Here is a 24557-nt window from a genome sequence, read left to right as displayed (position 1 = left end):
TCAGTTTTCCGTCTGACTGTTGTCTTCTATTACACAAGACTATTATCGTCCTCAACAGCCGATATCGGTCAAATATGGCCAATAATCGCTTTGTGTATTAGGGCTTTAGTATGCTCAGTCTTAGGCAGGTATAACGTTTTAGTTTTAGCTTAAATCAGTAGTGAGTATATATTTTATTTTATTTTTTTATAGTTTTGTCTGTTATGTTCCATAATGACCAAAATACTATGTGATAACTCTGATTACTGTGCCTGGACCACTTTAGTTTATAGAATTATAGACACAACCTTTTTCCTGGTGTCTCTCCTATGTATCCTGTTACGTTACACATTGTAATATATGGAGGGTCCTGCAGCCATTTCCCCTGTGGAAACATACGGTCGGCACTTCCTCCCAGGTAACAGGTAACGTACACGCTCATAGTGCTACTAGGTGTTCCTGTCACCTATTTTTAGCCGGCCCGCTGCGCTGTGAACTTCACCTGAGACACCACACCTTTGTCCTGCCCCTTTCCATTCTCTTTGCTCTGAAGAAATACCGAGCATTTTTTCCAAATTCTGCCTTACCTGTGTGTTTTCCATTCTTGGCCTGGAGAAAGAAGGTGGAGAGAGAGGAATCCTGCAGGGCAGTAACTCTGCTCCACACCTAGAACCAGGTAGAAGCGGTGAGTAAGTCCCCACCAAAGACACCACAGTCCTAGAGCTGAGATTTCAGAGTGTAAAGCCAGGCCGACCAGATCTGGGAGGGTGCCGAGCTGGACTACAGATTGTGTATAAGTGTAGATCCCTACAACTAACATAGTTATACTTGTAGGATTTGTCAAGTAAATTTTTATTGTACTTTTTTTGCAAATATATTCCTTTAACAAACTTGTCTCCTTCTCCTGATATGCTGCTCTTTTCCTCCCAGTGTTGACAGCTTGTTGTCTAGGTTACCAACCACCACTCTACTCTAAAAGCTGTGGCCTGGCTGGTGTGTATATATAGGGATAGTATGCATATTTATATATTATACAGAAAGCATATATACCTATATAAGACAGTATATATACACCCTGTCCCCTTTTTCCCCAACCGGATTTACTAAAAGGCATACACCTCTTAGTAAAGTTGGCCAGCCATGGAGCAGGATCGGGAGCAGGTGTAGATTTGTATCATGATTTACACCTGCTAGCGGGAGTAAATCATGATAAATCAGATGCCTTGCCCATCAGGGGATACAGCTGGCGTACGCCACAGAAAAGGGGCGAATCTGACACTTCTCCATGGCGTACACCAGGGAACATGATGATAAATGTCCCCCTATATCTCTATATATCTATATTATAACTATAAATCAGTCAAAAGTCTGCTTTTAGAGCAGAGTGGTGGTCGGTAAGCTAGACAACGAGTTGTCAACAATGACACTGAACTGATATACATACTGAAAAAGATACGTCATGATCCATCCCGCCTTCAGTCCTGTGCACCACCAGTCAGATCTTTATGTGCTTCACTGAACCTTGTACTATGATCTGGTAAAATGAGGTTTCCTCTGCAGGGGATACAGCTGATGGAGGGAGTGTAAGAGGTGAGATGAGGTTATATACACAATCCAGTAGTATTACTGGAAAACTCTACCGTTTCATTCTAATGTTCAGAAGCCACGGACATAAATGATGGTAATACTATCCCTCCTATCATTTCATCACTATTACCCTCATCATTAATATTTCAACACATTTCAATACTTCAATATTTCAATATTCAATATTTCAATACTTTCCTGAATGAATCAGACTATGAAAAATGCAGTAAAGAAAGTGCCTCCCCTCCTAAATAATATAATTTACCTGTTCCTGTATGTAATTTACGGTGAACTTCACTTGTTATAGCTGCAGTTAGTGCTTCAGAGCCTCTCTTCCTGCTGTAATTACAGTTTTAACCGTAGTCAGCCATTAAAGGGGATGTTCACCAAATTTTTGTTTTCTTTCAAATCACCAGGTGCCAGAACGTGCCAGAGATTTGTAATTTACTTCTATTAAAAATCTCAAGTCTTCCAGTACTTATCAGCTTCTGTATGTCCTGCAGGAAGTGATATATTCTTTCCAGTCTGACACAGTGCTCCCTGCTGCCAACTCTGTCCATGTCAGGAACTGTCCAGAGCAGCAGCAAATACTCATAGAAAACCTCCCCTCCAGACTGAAGAGAATACACCACTTCCTGCAGGACATACAGCAGCTGATAAGTACTGGAGGACTTGAGATTTTTTTAATAGAAGTAAATTACTATTCTCTGGCACTTTTTGGCAACAGTTGATTTGAAAATTTTTTTTTAGGGGTGAACCACCCCTTTAAATAGGCTCGTAGATTAGTCAGGAAATAAAAATCTATATTGACACATGACGCAAAGGTCTGCAGTCTCCTCCTTATCATCACATATAGGATTAAAGTAAGAGGTGACGCTAGTATATAGATAATATGGGATCTATCACCAGGAGTATACATTGGGGACTTCACCACAAATGACTCTGGGCCAATGTGTTTTCCTGGAGACATTTAGGTCCACCTTGTGTCTTTTGGTGTCTGTTCTTTCTTTTGGTGATAGGCTCACACGAAGTTCACACGAAGGGATTTTGTGGCCGTCATTGCTGACGGCCGTCAAAAAGACCTCCGATATTTGCTAATGAGGAGTCAAAATCCTGTAGTGTGAACCTAGCCATAGAAGGTTCTTTCCACTATTTTAAAGGCTTTATGCTGTGATTTTATTGGCACTGTGATAGGGCACTATATGCTATGGTTAGTAATAAGTTTGGTACTATATTTTATTAGTCAATTTTGAGTGCTTTGTTTCTGGGCCCCATTGATGACTCCTACAAATCCGCAATATACAGTAAGTATTATCAGTAGTTTCCCACGTAATCATTCACCTCTTTTGTTTCAAAATGTGATGTTTATAGTTCATTACCTAAGGTTACACCCTGTACTTAAAGGGGTATTCCACTCAAACATATGTTTTCATATGTTGCTGCCCATGGTGAGACTAACAAATTCTTCCATACTTCCTATTATCTATTTAGTCTCCTTCTCTCAGTTCTGAGCGGCTGCTTTCTGCTGAAGGCGCTAAAAACTGTGTGTGATCTTTTCTCTTCATTTCCCCCTCCCTTTCCAGATGGCTGATGTTAAACTAGTCCCTATCTGCAACTTTGTAATGCCGGAGGGATAATCACAGCGAGTTCATCAGCAACTTCACCTCAGATTAACCCTCCCAGCATTACAAAGAAACTAAAAAGTTGCAGATAAAGCATGCCAGGGACTCAGCTGTCTCGTAAGGGAGGAGGGAGACAGAGAGAAAAGCTCACACACAGTTTTTCGTGTCTTCAGAAGAAAGCAGCAGCTGAGAACTGTGGAATACCCCTTTAAGCTTCAGCTGGTCACACATGCTCAGTTGCAGCACTAGGAGTTATAGGAGGATCAGCTATTTGTCTATGAAACAGCAGAGAATAAGAGGCGCAGCAATATAGGAGAGGATTAGAGCCTGGAATAGATAGATATTAGCAGGGGTTAATGGGAACTGTTCTCTGCCACCCACTTGGGCTCCTGCAGCCAACCCCACTCTTGTAGCATTAAGAAGGACACACAGAGAGGAACAGTGTGATAAAAAGAGGTAACTGTAGATGTTTCGGATGTGGGGTTAGTGTTACCGAGTGGCTTTGTGTGTAATGTCCCTGCAGACTCCTTTCAAGTTTTTTGACTGAAGTCTGGAATATTCTTCTATGAACAAAAAAAATGAACTGTGTTAGGCTGGGTTCACACTACGTATATTTCAGTCAGTATTGCAACCAAAACCAGGAGTGGATTGAAAACACAGAAAGGATCTGTTCACACACTGTTGAAATTGAGTGGATGGCCGCCATTTAATGGCAAATATTTGCTGTTATTTTAAAACTACGGCCGTTGTATTAAAATAATGGCATTTATTTACCGTTATATGACGGCCATCCGCTCAATTTCAACATTGTGTGAACAGAGCCCTTTCTGTGTTTTCACTCCTGGTTGAGGTTGCAAAATACTGACTGAAATATACTGTGTGTGAACCCAGCCTTAGGCTATGTTCCCACTACGTAAGAGACCGGCCGTTCCGTGACCCGGCCGGCTCACGGAACGGCCGGTCTCTGCAAAGATCATTCCGGCCGCAGTGTTCTGATGCGGGCACATCAGCGCGTGCCCGCATCAGAACTCTCATAGCACACAATGAAGCAAGCGTCCGGAGCCGCTCACTTCATTGTGTGAACTGACAGGTCTTGCTGCGACCGCAATTCACTGAATTGCGGCCGCAGAAAACTGACATGTCAGTTCTTTGCGGCATCGTATGGGATCCCGGCCGGAGCGTATACTATGTGTATACGCTCCGACCGGGATCCCATTGCAGTAAATGCAGTGTTCCACACCGTACAAAGTACGGCCGTTGTTGTTGGTGGCAACAACGGACGTACTTTTATGTAGTGTGAACATAGCCTCAAACTGGACAGCAATGATCTCATCTCAATCTAGTCCACCATCTTAAAAAAGAGCTGAAATCTGCGCTTGGGATAAGGAGCCCTGTGGACAATCCAGTATGGCTATATGCATATGTGGGCTGTAAGTTTCCCTTTAAATATTCTTGTGGATATGAACAGGGTATATATCCACTTATTTCTGAAGATATTGGCCCATATTTGCTATGGCCCCATATGTGCCAAAGTCATAGCATACAGTAATCAAGATACATATATTATGGTGGGTTTGACAAGAAGAACAGTGAAAAGTCCCACAAATCATCAAAGGGCGTTCAGACCGGTACAGATTGTGAGAACTGTGCTGCAGTCCAGTCCGCTTATCACTTGGGCTCCATAGACTTACATTAGGAGCCCGAATAGTCACATGACAGAGCCGAGAGAGGACTTCGCTTAGCACAGTCTTCTCCTTGCTCGTTCTTACGATCGGTAGGAGTCTAAACACTGAGACCTGGACCGATCAAAACTTTTGACATGTCTTCAAGACATTGTAGAGAGGAGTCCAACAGCATCCAAAAGGCTACAAAGTGTGAGTACTTTATTCCATCACCAAGTAGTTACAGCAACATTTCGACCCCTTGGGTCTCTGTCAAGCATGCATGTTAAAGACCCAAGGGGTCGAAACGTTGCTGTAACTGCTTGGTGATGGAATTAAGTACTGACATTTTGAAGCCTTTTGGATGCTGTTGGGCTCCTCTCTAGTTGGATATCTTGGTCAGTATTGGGATAGCTCACCTTCCAGCGTGCATCCTCCATCATTGTTTGGCCATATATTGGACCCGGTTCCTCTGTGCTGTTGGACTTGTGCTTTCTTGATATGTCTCCAAGACATATCAATATTACAATTATTGTATCAATGCTGCTGTGTCTCGACCTCTTGACTGGAAGGACTTGATTTCATCCAGTCTGGTTTGAAGGGTGTGGTGGGTTTGCTCGACCGGTGAAGTGTTAAGATGTTACTGGTGATTAGTCGGTGTAGTTACACAGCTCAGCCAGGGATGGTAATGTTGTGACGCCAGTGCTAGTCCAGCGCACAAGTGTGATGTTGGTACCTGCTTTGTATTGTGGCTGGCTGTGTTCCCCAGAAATGGTCGGTGACCTGCCGGGTTGTGATGGGTCCCTTGGGCTCTTGTTACGGTAGTCCTAAATGGCAATTGACCCACCCAGACTATCGGTACCACCACCCACAGAAAGGGGAAAAATAACCCAAGGTGAGCGGTTAGTGTGTATAGGTGCTGTTGCATAGAAAAGGATGACTGAGTCCCAGTGATAGAAAAATAGAAAAGCTTTACTGTAAGTCTCTCAATAGCACTCAATAGTAATAGTCTTCCCGGTTTCCTGCACTGCGAGATAGGATACGTAGACCCTCTGGTTGCTTTGTCCTATCCAGGCTAGTTCTTTATGTGTATCAGGATACTGCCCTGCAATTTTTAGACTGGCTCACGGCATGGGCTAGTTCATTCCCAGACTCCTCTCCCTCTTGTAGTGTCTAGCACTGCATAGTAGATATAGTAGGAATACTGAAGAAACTGGTTGGCTCTAGCTGCATCTGCATACACGTGTCTCTGACCAGCTCACTCACTAGACTGTACTAAATCCTGTACTGACTTCCTCCCGTGGGAGGCTAACTAACTCCTCCCACAGGGGCTGTGTGTGTGTAGAACAGGGATAGGTAAAAAAGAAAGAGCATCTCCTATGGGCTAACGCAGAACACATGGTACAACAACAACAGTAACCCATTTCTAACTTCAGCTGTGCATGAAAGAACAAGGCTTAGAAATAATACTGACACCTAGTGGTGAAACTAGAGAGTACTACCTTCATCACCACTTAACCTGGAGTGAGAACTTTACAACAGGTGCCTAGGGCACTTAACAGTGGGACACCACAAGGGTATCAGTCACCTCCAAGCTAAAGTATCCTAGAGGCTGCGCTGAGCAGCAGCATGCATTCCTCCTCCATCTCTCACCTCCTCCCTGCCCTGCGTGATTGATGTACAACTTTTGGCTTCCATCATTAATCCTTCTTCAGGGTAAGGACAAGTGGAGGAGGGAGGAGGTGTGCATGAATCAGCTTAACACAGCCCATATGACACTTGAGCTTAGAAGAAAAACATGATTTTGTATCTTTGCAGATTTCCTTTAAACTAGTTGTCTCATGAAAAGCATTTTGGGGATTTGTCACAAATGTCCATAAGGGGGATCTGACAATCACTAAAACACTGTAGCATCAATGATAATAGACAATCGTGCCACTTTCTATGGACAGTTGCATTATGGTCAGTAGTTATCCATGTAGCACCAAGTTGAACTGACAGCTTCTACTTTATTCTGGCGATCAGTGGGGATTACAGTGTATCCTAGGTTATATTATAGTAGAAATTCTTTAATGAGACGGCTCATTAAAAGGGGTTATCCAGTGTTAGAAAAACATGGCCACTTTCTTCCAGAGACATCACCACTCTTGTCTCCATGTCAGGTGTGGATTGCAATTAAGCTTCATTAACTTCAATGGAACTGTGTTTCAAAATCTGCACCCAAACTGGAGACAACAGTATGCGGAAGGTGGCCATGTTTTTGTAGCGCTGGATAACCCCTTTAAGCTCCATTCACTTCAATAGAATTGAGTTGCAAAACCTACACCCAAACCAGAGACAAGAGTAATGCTGTCTCTGGAAGAAAGCGGCCATGTTTTTCTAACGCTGGATAACCCCTTTAAGTATTTTTGGTTCCTTATCTGTCTATAAAGAATCTTTGTTGTCCTAAAAAAAAACTATTGAAAGATAGGAAACCTGTTTTGTAAAGTATCTCTGTCCACGTAACAGCCAGGTGCATTTAAAAAAAAAAAGTTCTCGTACAACTTTTACATGAGCCTCAGATTAGAAATGTACGACTGTTTTGACATCTTCACTTCCACCGCGGTCACAATTCTCCACCTAAAAATGTCATAAAGAGTATTGACAAGTGTGCTCTTAATATGGGACACACTCTCTGGGTGGGGACAGGTCTCTGTCCTACACAACTGGTTTAGCAAGTTACACACACATTCAGCTCCCATCGCCCGGGCTAGAAGTTTTGGGAGGAGCCTGCTGTTTGTGCGCTGTCCTGTCTCACATACCTCTTCTCCGCTTGTCACTGTCAGGTTCTCAGGTGTAGCGAACGCCAGGACAGAGGCTCCAGGACCGCAGGGAGGGACAGCAGAGGGGGTAAAGCAGCAACATGTTCAAGGGACAAAGCAAGTCACCGACTAAGTCCCCTACTAAGTCGCCCACCAAGTCGCCTACCAAGTCACCTTCAAAGTACAGCAAGTAAGTCTGGGTGCGGGTTGTTATTCTAACTTTTTGGTTAGTGATGACTATGAGTGGACACTCATCTCAACTACGGTGAGCCTGTGACTAGTGCTGGTTATATATGCTGCACGCAACTACTAAATTTTGTAAAATTGGGTAAAATTTGGGTAAAAAGTTTTTTGTTTTTTTTTAAATATATATATATATATATATATATATATATAAAATGTACTTTTTTTTTTTTTAAACTTTTCATGCCTATGTAGCCAAGTTAAGTTTGTCATTTGGCGCAGCTGATTGTGAGTTTGTAAAGTGTTATCTGTGGTTTCCTGTAGATCTACAGATATAGCTATAACATTATCCTTGCACGCCAATAGTGCAGCCAGTGGTTTCTTATGTTTCCTGTGTAATTCAACTACAGCAGGGGTAGGCAACCTTTGGCCCTCCAGCTTTTGCAAAACTACAATTCCCATCATGCCTGGACAGCCGAAGGCTGTCCAGGCATGATGGGAGTTGTAGTTTTGCAACAGCTGGAGAGCCCAAGGTTTCCCATCCCTGAACTGCAGTAAAGGATAATCTTATTGGGAAAAAAATGGCAAAAATTTTAAAAAACATTATTAGACAATCTTCCAAATCTTCAGAAAATTGCACCAAAATTTTTCTCCAAATTGGAAATATGCGCACCTTCAAGAAGGGGTTAATTCCAATGGGTTCCTGTGATTCATCCGAGTTTTGGGGAGTTGTCTGAACTGAACGGTAAAGGTGACACTGAAATTAGGCGGTGACAGGATGCCATGAAGAACCAGATGAACTGGTAGACAATGAATCAAAGGCAGGAACACCCACCCAGTCTCCCCTAGTCAACCTGTTTGGGGAGCTTGGACCCTGTTCTTATGTGACATCACCTTTCTTCAGATCCTCTCTTATTATATAAAGTAGATCAATGTTTATGTAAGGGGGTGGAGGTGTCATACGTAGAATTTTTGGAAAAAAAAGTCTGCTACAGTATTTGAGCCAGAAGTGGATCCGGCAGGGAGGAGGAGTATATTATCGTGCAAAAAAATTGTTAAAGGACAACTCCAGCAATAAATATTTCTTTCAGATGAACTGGTGTCAGAAAGTTCCAGAGATTTGTAATTTACTTCCATTAAAAAATTTCAAGTCTTTCAGTACTTATCAGCTGCTGTTTGTCATAAACATAGAAGTAGATATGCAGGACATACAGCAGCTGATAAGTACTGGAAGACTTGAGATTTTTTTTTGGGAAACAAATTACAAATCTCTGGCACCAGTTGATCTGAAAGAATTTTTTTTAGTTGGAGTTGCCCTTTAAATTGCTCGAGCCTAGGAGCCTAAGTCCTTCCTTCTGAATCCACTCCTGGTGTTGCCTGAAAAATCTAAATGAAAGACTGCGAGTTTTGGCTTTCTTGTACAATCCAGTTTATAGACGAGAGTCTGCTTCAATTGCGTCTAGTCTGAACAGTCCTCTGTGAGCTGAATCAGTGCCAGGAATCCTTCTCCTCACCTGATAATATGCTACAATGGAAAAATGTATTGGTCTACAGTGGGGGCTGTAGGATACGGTCAGGGTTGTAACTACCACTAAAGCAGCCATGGCGGCTGCTATGGGGCCCACCACATCAGGGGGCCCTATTGCCCGCTCCTGCAATACACTGGGCCCCCTGAGCTGTCATCATTTGCAGCACCAGGTGGACAGCTTAGGGTCAGTCTGGAAGGAATCTGGGCCCAATCAAAAGTTTGCTATGGGGCCCAGTCATCTCTAGTTACGCCCCCGGATACGGCACTCACTTCTGTGTCGTCAGTTCCATGATAGATGCAGAAAAAAAGCAATAGCACAATGGCTACCAATGAAGCCTGACGGACACCATTAGCTTTTAATGGGGGTCTATCTGGTCCTGTTGCGCTTTGACAGGAATAAAAGTGCTACATGCTGCTCTATTCTTCCCGTTAATATGGCGGAATCCATGATGGAGGATCAGAACAGCGCCTTTAAATGCAGAACTGCAGAAGTATACAGTCTATATGGACACAATAATTGGTTCTATTCATTGACAGCCAGCAGTGATCTTGTAATAGTGAAAAAAAAATAAAAAAAATATATATATATATATATTATAAGTAATAGAACATTTCATTATTATGGGGGTATTCCACTTAAACATAACTTTTGATATATATCTTTCCATGTTGAGATTACAAAAATATTTCCATACTTGTTATTATCTATTGAGTCTCCTTCCCCCAGTTCTGAGTTGCTGCTTTCTGCTGAAGGCAAAAATCTGTGTGTGAGCTTTTCTCTCTGTCTCCCCTTCCCCCCCTTCTGAGACGGCTGATGTAAACAAGTCCCTGGCAGGCTTTATCTGCAACTTTGTAGCTTCTTTGTAATGCTGGGAGGGTTAATCACAGTGAATTCATCAGCAACTTGACCTCGGATATAACCCTCCCAGCATTAAAAAGAAGCTACAAAGTTGCAGATAAAGCCTGCCATGGACTTGTTTACATTAGCTGTCTCAGAAGGGAGGAGGGGGAGACAGAGAGTAAAGCTCACACGCAGATTTTTGTGTTTTTGGCAGAAAGCAGCAGCAGCTCAGAACTGGGGAAGGAGACTGAATAGATAATAACAAGTATGAAAGGGATTGTTAGTTTCATCATGGGCAGCAACATTATAGTAAAACAGACTACACAGTAAAATTATGCCTAGAAATGACGGAAAGTACAACATGACTTCTGTTGTGGTTTCCCTATTGTTGTATACTATGGGGGAGATTTATCAAACATGGTGTAAAGTGACACTGGCTCAGTTGCCCCTAGCAACCAATCAGATTCCATCTTTCATTCCTCACTGATACTTTGGAAAATGAAAGGTGGCATCTGATTGGTTGCTAGGGGCAACTGAGCCAGTTTCACTTTACACCATGTTTGATAAATCTCCCCCTATGTATTTTAGCGGTGTCAGTAATATATAAACAAACATAAGGCGCCATCTATCCTAGGCATAGCTATGTTTCCAGCCCTAGTGTAGAGGCTACACCTGGGCCCTTCACCTACATACCAATGTTATCACATGCCATTGTACGTAATGATAGGTTATATAAGTTCTATATACATATTAAACGATATTCATTTGTATAGTGAGATACTTGACCTCCATGTCAACCATATTTCTTGCAATTGCTTGTAAATGACATCCTGCCTATTAACCATTTCAGTATAACAACCATTCTTGTTGGAGTTGTGGACAGCCATAGAGAAAACCAACAGCCATTCAATGTAATATAAGGATGAGCCAAATCCAAAGAAATGGCAGGTGATGAGACTTCCCCACCATGACTTATAAAGGGTGGTCCCTCCTTTATGACCTCCATATGCTATATGATAATAGGCTTCCCCACCATGGCTTATAAAGGGTGGTCCCTCCTCTATGACCTCCATAGTCTATAGTATATGATAATAGGCTTCCCCACCATCGCTTATAAAGGGTGGTCCCTCCTCTATGATCACCATATGCTATAGGCATCGCCTTTGTGATCTTTTCTATCTTGGCTGCGTTCATACAGATGCCTGCTGGCCCTTGTAGTAAGACTTCCCAGCCTATGCTGAATTGGGCATGCTGAGATTTTTAGTTCTATAATACTTGGGCGGTACCTGCGGTCTGCGGATGACGTGAACGTTGTACTTTATTCCCCGATTAGAGATTTTTTTTTATTAGGGTGTGTTTGTGTGCAGCGGATTCCTGAGGAAGGTTGGGGCAATAAAGAGAACAATATAAACAGCTGTTTTTATGTCCTGGTACATGGACGATTGGGGTTAGTGCAGCCATAGGTCACTATTACTTTATTGGCTTTGCATTTATTTTGTCTTTCGGAAGTTACATATATATATATTTGCATGGGATTTGCATCCCTTTGCTCTCGCTTCTCCTGCAGTTTGCTCGAGTAGCCCTTGAGCAAGAAACCAGCCAGGAATTCAGAATATTTTGTACTCTCTGGCTCGTAGACACAGGGCTTCACGTGACTCCTACTTCTTGGGTTAAACTAAGTATTACCATTATTGGATCAATGCCGCCGCTTCTCGACCTCTTGACTAGAAGAACCTGATTCCGCTCAGTCTGGTTTGGAGGGTTTCGGTCACCTCAGGTGTGGCTCAGCTAAGGAATGATGGATCTACAAAAGAAAAAAAAGGTCTCTATGTGGCTGTGTAGGGAGGTAGAGACCAGACACATGATGGGATTGTATTACAGTAGTGTGGATGAGGGCTTTGATCAAAGCTTCATTGAAGCGGTACTGTCATTTACATAAACCTCTGAAATTTTGCTCAGGCATGTCCAAAGTTAAGATCCTGCTGAGATTGTGAGTTGTAGCTGGGAGAAGCGTGTGGTCGCACATTTTACTATCCGCCTGGCTGGCTGCCCGATCCTATTCATAGCAGGAGTCAGGCTCTATAGACAATGGAGACCCAGTCCTGCCATGAAGCTGGCGGTCAGCCAGTAAAACACAGGGCCAAATGCTTCCCCCATTTATACTTCACAATCACAGAAGGTCTCAGGATTAAGACCTGATGCAATCTAAACTTTTGACATGTCAAAAGTTAATATAAATGACAATAAGGGCCCATTTACACTACAAAATTAGGGCAGAATTTTAAGCAGAATCAGCGCCACGGACTCAGCTTGAAGTTCTGCCTGTCACATTGATTAAATAGGATGCATTGCATGCGCTCCACTATCCGTCCAAAGAATTGACATGTCAATTGACAGTAAGGGCCTATTTACACTACGAAATCAGGGCAGAATTTTAAACGGAATCAGCACCACAGACCCCGTTTGAAGTTCCACCTGTCCAATTGATTAAAGAGGATTCCTCACACGCACTCCAACGTCTGCCCAAACAATTGACATGTCAATTGACAGTAAGGGCCCATTTACACTACAGAATCAGGGTAGAATCTCAAGCGGAATCAGCGTTGTGGACCCTGCTCGAAGTTCCCCTCTGTTCTATTGATAGAAGGAGATTCCTCACGTGTGTGTGAGACATCCTATTCAATCAATGGGACAGCCGAAACTTCAAGCGGGGTCCACGGCGCTAATTCCGTTTAAAATTATGCCCTGATTCCGTAGTGTGAACAGGCCCTATGTGTTTTGCGAGATTGGTCTAACAAGCTATCAAGACTCTTGTGAATCTATGAAACAACATTAATTGGTATCTGTACAGACTACTTTATTCCACCACAACTTTGTGGGCTCAAAGATTTGACAATATATGAAAGATATTTTATAGGAGGTGACCTGGATATTACACTGCAGTCACAAACTATCATCCAATAATGGTGACGCATTGTGTGGCTATGTAGCCTTGGCATTAGAACAAAGGTTCCAGGTCACATTATGGCATTATGCCTGCTAGGCCACAACTGCAGATGACTGTAGGAGGAGAAGGTTCAGGGCTGACTCAGTGCTGGCAAGACATGGATATACCTGACATAGGACATCTGAGATATGTTAAGGTAAAACACTTAAATTGAGAGTTTATCTACATAGTTAAAGGTATAAACATTAGGAAGAGGGATCTCTATATAGAGCTCTATGAGACCACATCTGGAATAATGAGTTCAGTTCTTCTACAAAAACACATGAATAAAACAGAAAGCTTGTGCTATGTCCAGGATAGGGCCTAGACTGTGTGGATGCAGGCTAAGGCCTGGTTCACACACTGTATACTTCAGGCAGTATTTGGTCCTCAAGTCAGGTCCTCATAGCAACCAAAACCAGGAGTGGATTGAAAACACAGAAAGGCTCTGTTTGCACAATGTTGAAATTGAGTGGATGGCCGTCATATAACGGTAAATAACTTCCATTATTTCAATATAACAGCCGTTGTTTTAAAATAACAGCAAAAATTTGCCATTAAATGACGGCCATCCACTCAATTACAACATTATGTGAACATAGCCTTTCTGTGTTTTCAATCCACTCCTGGTTTTGGTTGCTATACAGCCTCACAAATACAGCCTCAAATATACATAGTGTGAACCCAGCCTTAGCCTGTCTGTCTGCTCCAGAGGGTCCACACTGTACCTGAAATGTAAGATCACGACACCCATTGAGTAGGAACACACATTGTACATATACTGCATACTTTCTGAAGTATAAAACGTGCCAAAGGCAAAAATGGATCCTGAGAAAAGTATACCACCTTCCTTTGTATTTCACTTTCTAACTGGATGGACTTCAAGAACCACTTCTAGACCCAGTATATATGCAACATGTGTTCCTAGTCATAGATGACTCGGCAGCTGTCCCTTATGGAGCTTGTCATGATTGTTATCAGCAGCAGTTCACTGCTTGGACCAGGGCTGCTTTTGTGATGTAACCTCTTCATTGCTGTAATTCTCTCTCCCCTATCTTTAACTTATCTTATGATTTAAACCTGGCTTGCTGTGATGCCATTGCTATCTTTCTCTTTTAGGGTGGGTTCACACAGAGGAATCTGGGTGGATAACCTACCTCACATTCCGTTGCTCACCTCCGCTCGCCCCTGCGTGCATCCCCGTGGCATGGACTCCATTCTGTGGTCAGACAGATTCCGCTGTCCGCCCCAAGAATTGACGTCATGCCCTCCTTGTGCCTTCACCTGTGCCATATACTCCATTCTATGGTCGGGCAGATTCCACCATCCACCCAAAGAGTTGAGGTGTCAATTCTTCGGGTGGATGGCGGAATCTGCCCAACCATTAAATGTAGTTTATAGCATGGGCAGACATCCGCGCGGGCGCAAACGACGGGATCCGCGGTTATTTGCCCCTATTACTTAGTGTGAACCCACCTAGGTAGAGCAGAGAGGAGTAGGTGATGTCCTGTGACTGGCCTGAGCTAGCAAACAGCCCAGCTCTGTCCCTGACCCCTGAGAAGGAGAGAATGAGAAATAGTTGTCCACCATGGAGGGGGCTTAACTATGGCAGTAACAGCACTAACATCAGAAAATCAGAAACTGGGAGAAGTTTCCCAGGACTGGATCCAGCTTTACCAGGCACCTGGAGCGGCTTGTTCATAGAGTAAAGTCACAATCCACAAAATAAGAGGTTTGAATAATGCGGCACTCACAAACATATTCTCTTAGCAGGTAAGACGCCAACGACACATGATGATTACAGGGGACAGCTGTTTTGCTTTACTAAGCTTCTACCGACCGTCTGTAGAAGCTTAGTAAAGCGAAACAGCTGTCACCTGTAATCATTATGTGTCGTCGGCGTCTTATGCTGCTTTTACACGAAACGATAATTGGCCCGATCGTACGATTAACGATGTCGGAGTAACGTTTTTTTTTTTCATAACGATCAGCGTTTAGACGGTACGATATATATCGTACGGAAATTCGTTTTGAGATCGCTTAAGCCCATCTCACACATTGGTTAAATCGGCGAACGACTGTTTACACGGAACGATCTGCGAATTTTTTGCGAACGATGAACGACGATTTTAGAACATGTTGTAAGATCAAAATGAACGATTTCTCGTTTGATCGTTCGCAGCGTTTACACGTACGATTATCGTTCGAATTCGATCGTTATCGCGCAAATTCGCACGATAATTGTTACGTGTAAACGCAGCATTACCTGCTAAGAGAATATGTTTGTCGGTTGGGACGAATAAACAAGCACTGATTTTTTCACGCATAAAGTGGTGAGTGCCGCATTATTCAAACCTCTTATTTTGTGGATTGAGACTCATAAACTAGTGACAGAGAAGCTGAACAGAATGATGGATCACTTACATTGTTCTGTGCAGCTGATCCAGAGATCTCCTCCTGAATAACATGGACAATAAGTAGTCGTCTCCATTATGTGCATGAGCCCAGTAGTCCTGGATATTCATGAGAAGCAGAAAACTCCGCCCACCAGCTGCTGATTGGCAGTTATCTATCCTTGTTGTGTATAGGCAGTCAACTGTCAGTCAGCAGCTGGAGGACAGGGGGAGGGGTGCGGTAAGAATCCTATTCTCCTGCATATTAGGAGAACGTCTGAACAGAATGATGTAAGTAATAAATCTTCTCATCATCTTATCTTAACAGCTACTAATTCAAAAGGGAGAACCAATATGTCCTCACTTCCTGTTATCACCTGTGTGTAATTAATATATATATATATATATATAGCATCTAGGGCAGTGCCAACTATAAATGTACAAAAGGCTAAGATCATTATAAAATTAAGCACCAAATAAATTTTGGCTTGCGACATGCACTGTGTGCTATATAGCAGAGGGTAAGGTGTGTCTGTGAAACCACTATGTATCATCCAGTTTGACAGTCCGTCACCTAGCCTGAGATCACACCTTTTTGCATTGCTGGCCACAATAAACATGTAGGAGCCTCACGTTTCCCCACAGTTTGTTGCCTTTCAGCATTCTTTGTATACTACAGGCGGGTTGGCATTGTGCTCTGTAGTTTGCACAGAGATTTATTACTCTCATTGTTGCATGTTATGAATCACATTGAAAAGTAGGTGAACGCTGGGGTGCCGTAGAGCTTCCATTTTTGTATTCTTGAATGTCCAAAGCGGGAGAGGTTTTTTATGAGGGTTTGCTACTGCTCTGGACAGTTCCTGACATGGACAGAGGTGGCAGCAGAGAGCACTGTGTCAGACTGGAAAGAATTCACCATTTCCTGCAGGACATACAGCAGCTGATAATTATGGGAAGACTTGAGATTTTTAAATAGAAGTAAATTTAAAATCTCTATATTTTTCTGAAACCAGTTGATTTGAAAGAAAAAGTGTTTAGCCGGAGCACCCCTTGAAAAATATCAGTGGAATAGTGATTTTTTGGTATTCTCTAAAACATGTAGATCTGCCAGGCCTCCCTCCCATTTTAATGAATAATGCAATAGACTGGCGGTCCAAAAACACCAAATTTTAGTCACCACTTTAAGTAGATTTTGAGGTAAGCAAAATATGAATCTGAATCTCTAAGTAAACCTTCACATTATCATATGAGACACAGCTGACACGTAGACAACCATTGCCTGCAGGTGTCCGTATCACTGGAACGCATCAGCAATTCTTCCTTCTCTGTATGTCACAGACCATGGTATGTCATAAGGAACATCCTCATGGAGGGGCAGGGTTTAAAAAAAAAAAATAATAATAATAAATAAATATATATAATCTGTCTGTGTATTTCTATTATCCATAATTTATTGAACATTTTTAACTAGTTCGGGTTGATGATGGTCCTTTTTGGGTGGGGCTAATTTTAAAGGGTCCATTGAATTTAATAAAAAAGTGAAAGAACTGTGAAAAAAAATATATATGTGTGTGAACAACATAAAATAGCAGACACTCTTCACTAAATAACAGGCGCAAAGTAGTGACATGAATGTTAATTTGACGGCCACTGTGAAAAACGGACATTATTCAATGCATTGTGTGAACTAACAGCTGTTGTTTCCATAAACTTTAAAGGATATCAATGAAGACTGAAAACAACGGCTGTGTGTGAACATGGCCTTAAAGTGTATATAATGCTGTATCAGAGTGTGATTGGAAATGTTGATGTGGAATGCGTGAGTTATCTATCAGTGTGATCCCTATTCCCCCTCTGATATGGTTCTCCTAATGCAGCCTACATGTACCATCATGCCTCTGGCTTTGCAGAGGGGGTGGAGTCTCATCACTGCATATAAGTCCTATCTAAGTGCAGCAAGTGATAGATCAGTGACACAGAACTTCTGACCCATAACTCAGTCTACAGAATATTATATCAGATAAATCTCCCCCACTGTCTACACATCAGAACATGTTCTGGCTGTCAGACTGATGATCACATGATCCAGCTGCAATAATGAAATGTATGGATGCAGCTGAGCTGGGATGAAACAGATGACACTGCAGGAACACTGGAGTGAGTTAGAATTGAGGATACTATTAAAGCCAAAAACAAAGAAATGCCTGCCACTTGTCACATACAATGTCCTAACACAGTGGTTGTATGTAGCCAAATTTTACAAAAAGCAGTCTTGTGTAAATATTTTTCAAATATCATCGGCCATGTGCACACAAGTGTTGGGACTGAAAAACATGAATACGTCCACGCTTCTGGATGGATACTATTAGAATCTCCCTAGTATGTAAATAGGTCAGGGTGTGTGTATATATTACAGCTGTCCACTTCAGAACTTGTGAGGTAATGCTATATTTGTTCTTCGCCAACAAATGCTGTAAAATATATAGTGCTATATGCTATAAAAATCAGCATTTTTTGAGACAATACATGGTATATAGTGTATAAACATAACACCTAATCATTTATACAAACAACCACCTTCATGCAACTTGGCATCAAACACTGGTTGCAAGCAAAAACTGCGTAAATGGTAAAATTTGCAATAAACATAATACACAGACATACTGTGGAAACAAAGGGGCACATGCTTCATTGTTTTTGCACCACTATTCTGGCATATTTTGGGTTTCCGCGCAGCGTTGTGTTTGTGCAATTTTTGAGCAGTTTACGTCAGCTGCGCCATTTATTATTTTGCTAGGAGGGTGCATGGTTTTATATTAGCTACGTTTTAAGCCAGATTTATCATGTGTGATTTTTTTAGTTTGTGAAAAAAAAATTGCGCAGCAGTACCCCAGTCAGACTCTGGCATTGTTTTTTTTGCAGAGCTGAGACTTCCTGTTCTGTCTGTGGTGATAAGAGAAGACTGCTATAAAGTGATCTCCACACCATTGCAGCGACATGTGACACCAGTAGATAAATGAGACAATAGCAGCTCCCTGTGGACTGGCCATAGGTCACTCTTCATAGGTCACAAGGGGACAGACTCTGCCTATTGTCGTCTATGCCCATGAGTCTTGCTGTAAAGCATGGCACTAAATGCTGTTAAACCAGCTCAGGCAGCCCCCCAAACAGTGCACAAAAAGTTTTTTTAAAAAAGCAAAAGTAAAAAAATACAGTCGGAAAATAGAAACAGGTTAGAATAAAAGACCATGTTTTAGTATCTGACTCTAATAAGTAAAAGAAAATTTAGGTGATACATGCCCTTTAAAGGGGTTATCCAGTGCTTCAAAAACATAGCCACTTGCTTCCAGAGACAACACGACTCTTGTCTCCAGGTCAGGTGCGGTTTGCAATTAAGCTCCATTCACTTCAATTGAACTAAATGGCAAACCCCACCCAAACTAGAGACAAGAGCGGTGCTGTCTCTGGAAGAAAGTGGCCATGTTTTTGTAGCGCTGGATAACCCCTTTAAGGCTGCCTGGTAAACATGGACACAGTCATAGGCCATAGGCGGTATCCATGTTTTTCAGGACTCCCTAGGGCTGCATCTAACATGGGGGATGTGAGACCCGCACCATTTACCCGCAGGCTTTTACGCCATGTTATATGCAGATCCAATAAATGTGTATGATAGAAATAACCAATGCTGGTTATATACATATACTTCTCACCACTGTGCAGTCTACTTTCTGTATGTAATATTTAAACGTGACCTCTCCTTCTCTCCTCCAGGGCGACTGCCAATGAACTGGCTTTGCTGATCTCTCGCATGCAGAAAAATGCCGACCAGGTGGAAAGAAATATCTTGGAGACTCACCAGAAACTGAAGCAGGTAAAGGGCACAGCTACTGCAATGCTCCAATGACTTCCATCACCTTGGGTTTTATAACTCTGCCTATGGCAGACACAATGTTTACGCAGCGTTTATCATGTTAGTGTAGATTACTATAGCGTTTTTTTTCCAAAAAAAATGTCAGTGCCATGGTCCTTTTTTTTAAGCCGCGGCCCAGTTCCCGTGAACAGCGCCATCCTATTCCCCAGTCACTGGCCTGGGGTGAAGCACTGGAGGCGGGCCGGCCCGCCCCCAAGGGGAGGAAATTACAATCAATGGGCTCACGTCATAGAGGGGCAGGGGGTTTCCTCCCACTGGGGGCGGGGTGGCCCGCCTCCGGTGATTAACCCAGGGCCGGTGCCCGGAAATAGAACACCACCGTATGCAGGAACTGGGCCAAACTTCAAAAAAGCACCATGGCACTGACATCCCTGCACCGGCACCACTCTATTCATGTAAATATCAGAAAAGCAATGTACTAGTGGTATATTTGCTTTTAAAAACTGAAAACTGCAAATGCACACAAAAACTAGAAACTGCCCTGCCATTTATAAATTTGGGTGGAAACCCCCTTTAATATGTGGTATGGTGGCTCCTAAATATGGCAGTGATGGTTTCTAAAGACTATTTCTTCCTTCCTCCTTGTAGGATGCCAGCAATTACACCCTGAAGAAGTCATTCGAACATCAGCAAGAAAATGCTAAGAACCTGAAGGACTCCGAGCTTCTGCTTAAAGATCTTTTCTTAGATGTGGACAAAGCAAAAAAATATGGACATCCACAAGCTGAGGAGATAGACAAGGAGTGAGTAAAACCAAAATAATGTAGTCCTATAATTGAGGGTCAGATGGGGAGCAGGAAAAATAGATGGAAAAACCTGTGGACTGGATGAGAAAGGATGAAAAATGTCTTTTGTCCCATAAAGCGTGTGCAGACACCATAGTTACCTTCTCTTTTCACACTTTGTCTGTAGTATCCACCAGCTCCATGAACGTCTTACAGCAGAATGCGCAGAATACAGAGAGGTCTACGAGAAATATAGTATTATTCCTGCTGAACCAAAAGTCAACTGGCCACAGATCCTAGATAGTAAAAAGGTACGTTTGTGAATTCTAAGTATATATTATTGTTATTTGTGTTATATGGCAATTCACTTCACTAGAGATGAGAAGAGCAGGCCCCGCCCACGAGGAGATGTACTCTACAAGGGAAACAGTCTCCCCCCAGCTGCTTAGTCTCTTGTGTAATTTAGACAGAGTTATTGCAGGCTATAGGGAAGGAACTTCATGTTGTCTTTGGTTCTTTAAAGGAAAAGCGTTTTTTTTTTGGGGAGCAAGTTACACATTATGGGGGGGGGGGGGCATGGCAGGTGATTATGTGAGGAGCAGAGAAGAGGATAGCAGAGAAAAAGGTCTTATAAGGACCAGATATTACATTTGGGGATTTGGGTAGAGATGTACCTAAGGACTAGATATATCGTGGATAATCTAGTACATCACTGTATTCAGTATTTTAGAATAAACTTGATCAGCAATGGGTGAGCAGTGAAGGGACTGGTAGAGAGGCAGGGCAGAAAGGAGAGGAGAGGTGGATGAACTGAGCGGCGCAGTTGAAGATGGATTGGGGTCTATACAGTATGTGTGGTCTGAAGGACAGGGTAATGTCAGAGGTTATCCAGAGTACAGAGCCATTAGATGTGAATTTGCACTTGTAAGTGTGAAATGCCAGATGACAGAGACTGACAGACAATATGAAGGAGGGTGAGTAAATGACAAATTCTCTATTATTGCTTTTTTTCAGAGAGCAATAGATAGTGCCCCTTACGGACCCAGCTTGGCTGATGTGGAACGTCAAATTGCAGAACACAACATTCTCCAGAGAGAGATTGATGAATATGGAACAGAAATCCGCAACCTCCCTCAGGTAGTTATTTCAGCCTAATATTTCCAGCTTGAAGCTCATGGCAACTACATGTCTTTACCAACTGAATGCGGGTTTAGGCCTTGGCCCCAAATGGTAGCAGTGCTAGAGTATCATCAGTGCCAAAGATTGGATCGCCAGTGAGAAGCCATTGATGGCATATCTCATGAATAAGTCATGAATATAACAATATATGTAACAAAATACCATACTCATTTAGCGCTGACGGCCATTTTGGCTTTGTAGAACCAGAAGTATCATTACCAGTATCAGCATGTCCTGTGGTGATTGCTGGTCATTCTACAGAGCAGAAGGAACTTGGAAAGACAACGGAAAGCAATAATTGACTAATGCTGTGTTTACACGGAATGATTATAGTGCGAATTTGCATGATAACAATCGAATTCGAACGATAATCGTACGTGTAAACGCAGCAAACGATCAAACGACGAGCGAGAAATCGTTCATTTTGATCTTTGAACATGTTCTTAAATCGTTCGCATAAAATTTGCAGATCGTTGCGTGTAAACAGTCGTTTACCGATTTTACTTATGTGCGAGATAGGCTTAAGCGTTTGCAAAACGATCGGAAAATGATTTTTCCATACAATATATCGTTCCGTCTAAACGCTGATCGTTATAAAAAAAATCAGTACGTCGAAATCGTTAATCGTACGATCGAGCGAATTATCGTTCCGTGTAAACGCAGCATAACTCACCATACTTAGTGCAAGCCGGGCAACATAACGTGTTCTAGGACCTGAAGAGTTTAGCGGCCTAGGTGGCCTGATGGGTAAATGTGGTAGAAAATCAAGGCATGAAAATATGATCCTTTAGATACATGTGCTTAAAAGAACGAAAGCAGAAATCTTTCCATTAGAAATAAGGGAACCTCGGTGGCTGGAGAAGTTGGATACAGCCCTAGGGAGTCCTGGAAAACATGGATAACGTCTATGGCTATATACAAGGCAGCCTTTGCCATCTTCTTCACCCACTGGCAATCAAATGCCACACGCTCAGGTTCAGACCAGGCATTCGCCCATCTCTTCTTTCCATATAGGAAAGTCTATGTAACTTTTTTATTGTACTTTTTGATCTTAACTGATGTGTAATTTATGTTCATTCATCTTTCAGGACCAGACTGCTGTTAAGACCCAGTATCGCAGCCTGCAGGTAAGATAGGGAACCGGATAAGGATAAAGGATAAAATAATGCTATATATATCTCATAAATACAGAAGTATACTGAGCAGACAATCCGATAACCCCAACATACATCATGTGCATAGCAGAAAATCATCCTCATCCTTGTAATTGTTGTCCACCTTATAAGACCAAGTTATTGTTAGGTCTAAAATTCTGTACCAATTAATTTTTTTATTATATCTTTACAATCGATGGAGCTCGGGAGATATTTAGATGAAAAAATAAACATGGTGTTAGATCATGGGTCTCCAAACTGCGGACCTCCAGCTGTTGTAAAACCACAATTCCCATCATGCCTGGACAGCTTAAGTTTTGGATTTGGTTGTCCAGGCATCATGGGAAATGTAGTATTGCAAAAGCTGGAGGGCCGCAGTTTTGGAGACCCATGTGTTAGATGTTCACTTTAAGCGACTAGGTATAGGCAATGACCTTTGGTCTTACTGCTGATTACAGGAAGATTCAGCATGGCGGGGCAGACACCTGGGCAGCCTGTACAACCACCTGCACGGATGCACAAAGGAGCTGCTCTACCTGAGTGATGAACAGAACAAGATTATCAAGCAGGACTGGAGCGACCAAATCAACGACCTCCCTGCCACCCGCAGGCAATACGAGGTGAGCAAGTATTTACAACACTATAAACTACTATATATTGGTGTGGCAGCTATGTTTTGGCAATCATGGATAGCCCCTTTAAAGGAGTATTTCACCCCTAAAAAACCCTTTCTTTCAAATCAACTGGTGCCAGAAAGTGCCAGAGATTTGTAATTTACTTCTATTTAAAAAAAAAATCTAACGTCTTCTAGTACTTATCAGCTGCTGGAAGTGGTAAATTCTTTCCAGGAGAGAAGTTTTCTATGGGGATTTGCTGCTGCTCTGGACAGTTCCTGACATGAACAGAGGTGGCAGCAGAGAGACTATGTCAGACTTAGATAATACACCACTTCCTGCAGGACATACATAAACTGAGAAGTACTGGCATTTTCAGGCACCAGCTGGTTTGAAAGGAAAAAAAATTGGTGAACAGCCCCTTTAAGGAAATTTTTGGTAAATAATATGTCCACTTTAAAACTAATAAGAATGGTTTGCTGTAATAGACAATGCCATTTATGTCAAATTAAGGAAAACAGTTTTTATTACAAAAATCCAGCTGTATAAACAATACTGCTAAAAAAACAAAAACAAAAAAGAAGATATTTCACATGTTCTTGTGACTCTCCACCATAACATGATGCTGATCCTGACCTAAAAGAATTTGGACTAAATCAGTATGACTATAACTAAAGTGCAAATCTCATCGCTGCAGCGTTTTAAAGGTGAAGATCTGCTGCCCCAGGAGGAGACAGTGAACAACCTGCTGGATGACGGAGACAGATTGATAGAGCTGAAGCACCCCGCTGCCAGCTGCATCCAGGTGAGCCGCACATGCTTACACAGCAGTCCTTCCATAGTCTTACTGCTCTTATGGTAAAGAATCCCCATATATAGAACTCTTCTTCAGAGGTAGTAGATGACATGGTTACACACATTGGTATAAATCCTGCACTACTCACCGATTTTGGTTCCTGAAAATCTGAATCTGAATGGTCTTTTAGGGATGTGGATCTATATAGTAATTTACCATTATATATAGCAGTGTTTCCCAACCTGTGGCTCTCCAGCTGTTGCAGAATTAAAGACTTAAAGGGGTTTTCTGAGCAAAATATAGTGATGAGCTGTCCACCGGATTGGTCATCGATCATTGATTCATGGCGTGTGGACACTCTCTACCCCGAGGAATGGGGTTAAGAAGCAGTTAGCGCTGTTCACTGTGTAGTGGTAGCAATGTGTAACTGCAGCTCAGGTCCCATTCAAGTGAACTGCAGTAACCAGGTCCGGCCACTACACTTCACTGTGTAGTGCAGGCGCCAAACAGCTGATTGGTGCAAGTGCTGGCACCCCACTGATCAGTCTATTTTTCCGAGAAACCCCTTCAACTTTAT

At 42.4% G+C, this 24557-nt stretch overlaps 1 protein-coding gene across 2 annotated transcripts in view; it reads left to right on the top strand.

Annotated features, from left to right (window-relative positions):
- The first annotated feature begins 573 nt into the window (after positions 1–573).
- The window catches only part of EVPL (envoplakin), a 40575-nt gene continuing 16591 nt past the window's right edge, over positions 574–24557 (top strand). Inside the window, exons 1-9 of one of the 2 annotated variants that reach the window (XM_069953924.1) lie at positions 574–664; positions 7675–7840; positions 19353–19452; positions 20101–20255; positions 20425–20548; positions 21252–21374; positions 22505–22543; positions 23029–23190; positions 23882–23989. In XM_069953924.1, the coding sequence (XP_069810025.1) occupies positions 7752–7840; positions 19353–19452; positions 20101–20255; positions 20425–20548; positions 21252–21374; positions 22505–22543; positions 23029–23190; positions 23882–23989 (900 nt within the window). In that variant the 5' untranslated portion in view covers positions 574–664; positions 7675–7751. Of the gene's footprint in view, positions 665–7636; positions 7841–19352; positions 19453–20100; positions 20256–20424; positions 20549–21251; positions 21375–22504; positions 22544–23028; positions 23191–23881; positions 23990–24557 lie in introns of those variants that run through there. The other variant, XM_069953925.1, reaches the window with a different exon arrangement.

The sequence above is a fragment of the Dendropsophus ebraccatus genome, chromosome 14, assembly GCF_027789765.1.
Source record: "Dendropsophus ebraccatus isolate aDenEbr1 chromosome 14, aDenEbr1.pat, whole genome shotgun sequence".
NCBI lineage: Eukaryota > Metazoa > Chordata > Amphibia > Anura > Hylidae > Dendropsophus > Dendropsophus ebraccatus.
This window is presented reverse-complemented; position numbering and strand designations above follow the sequence as displayed.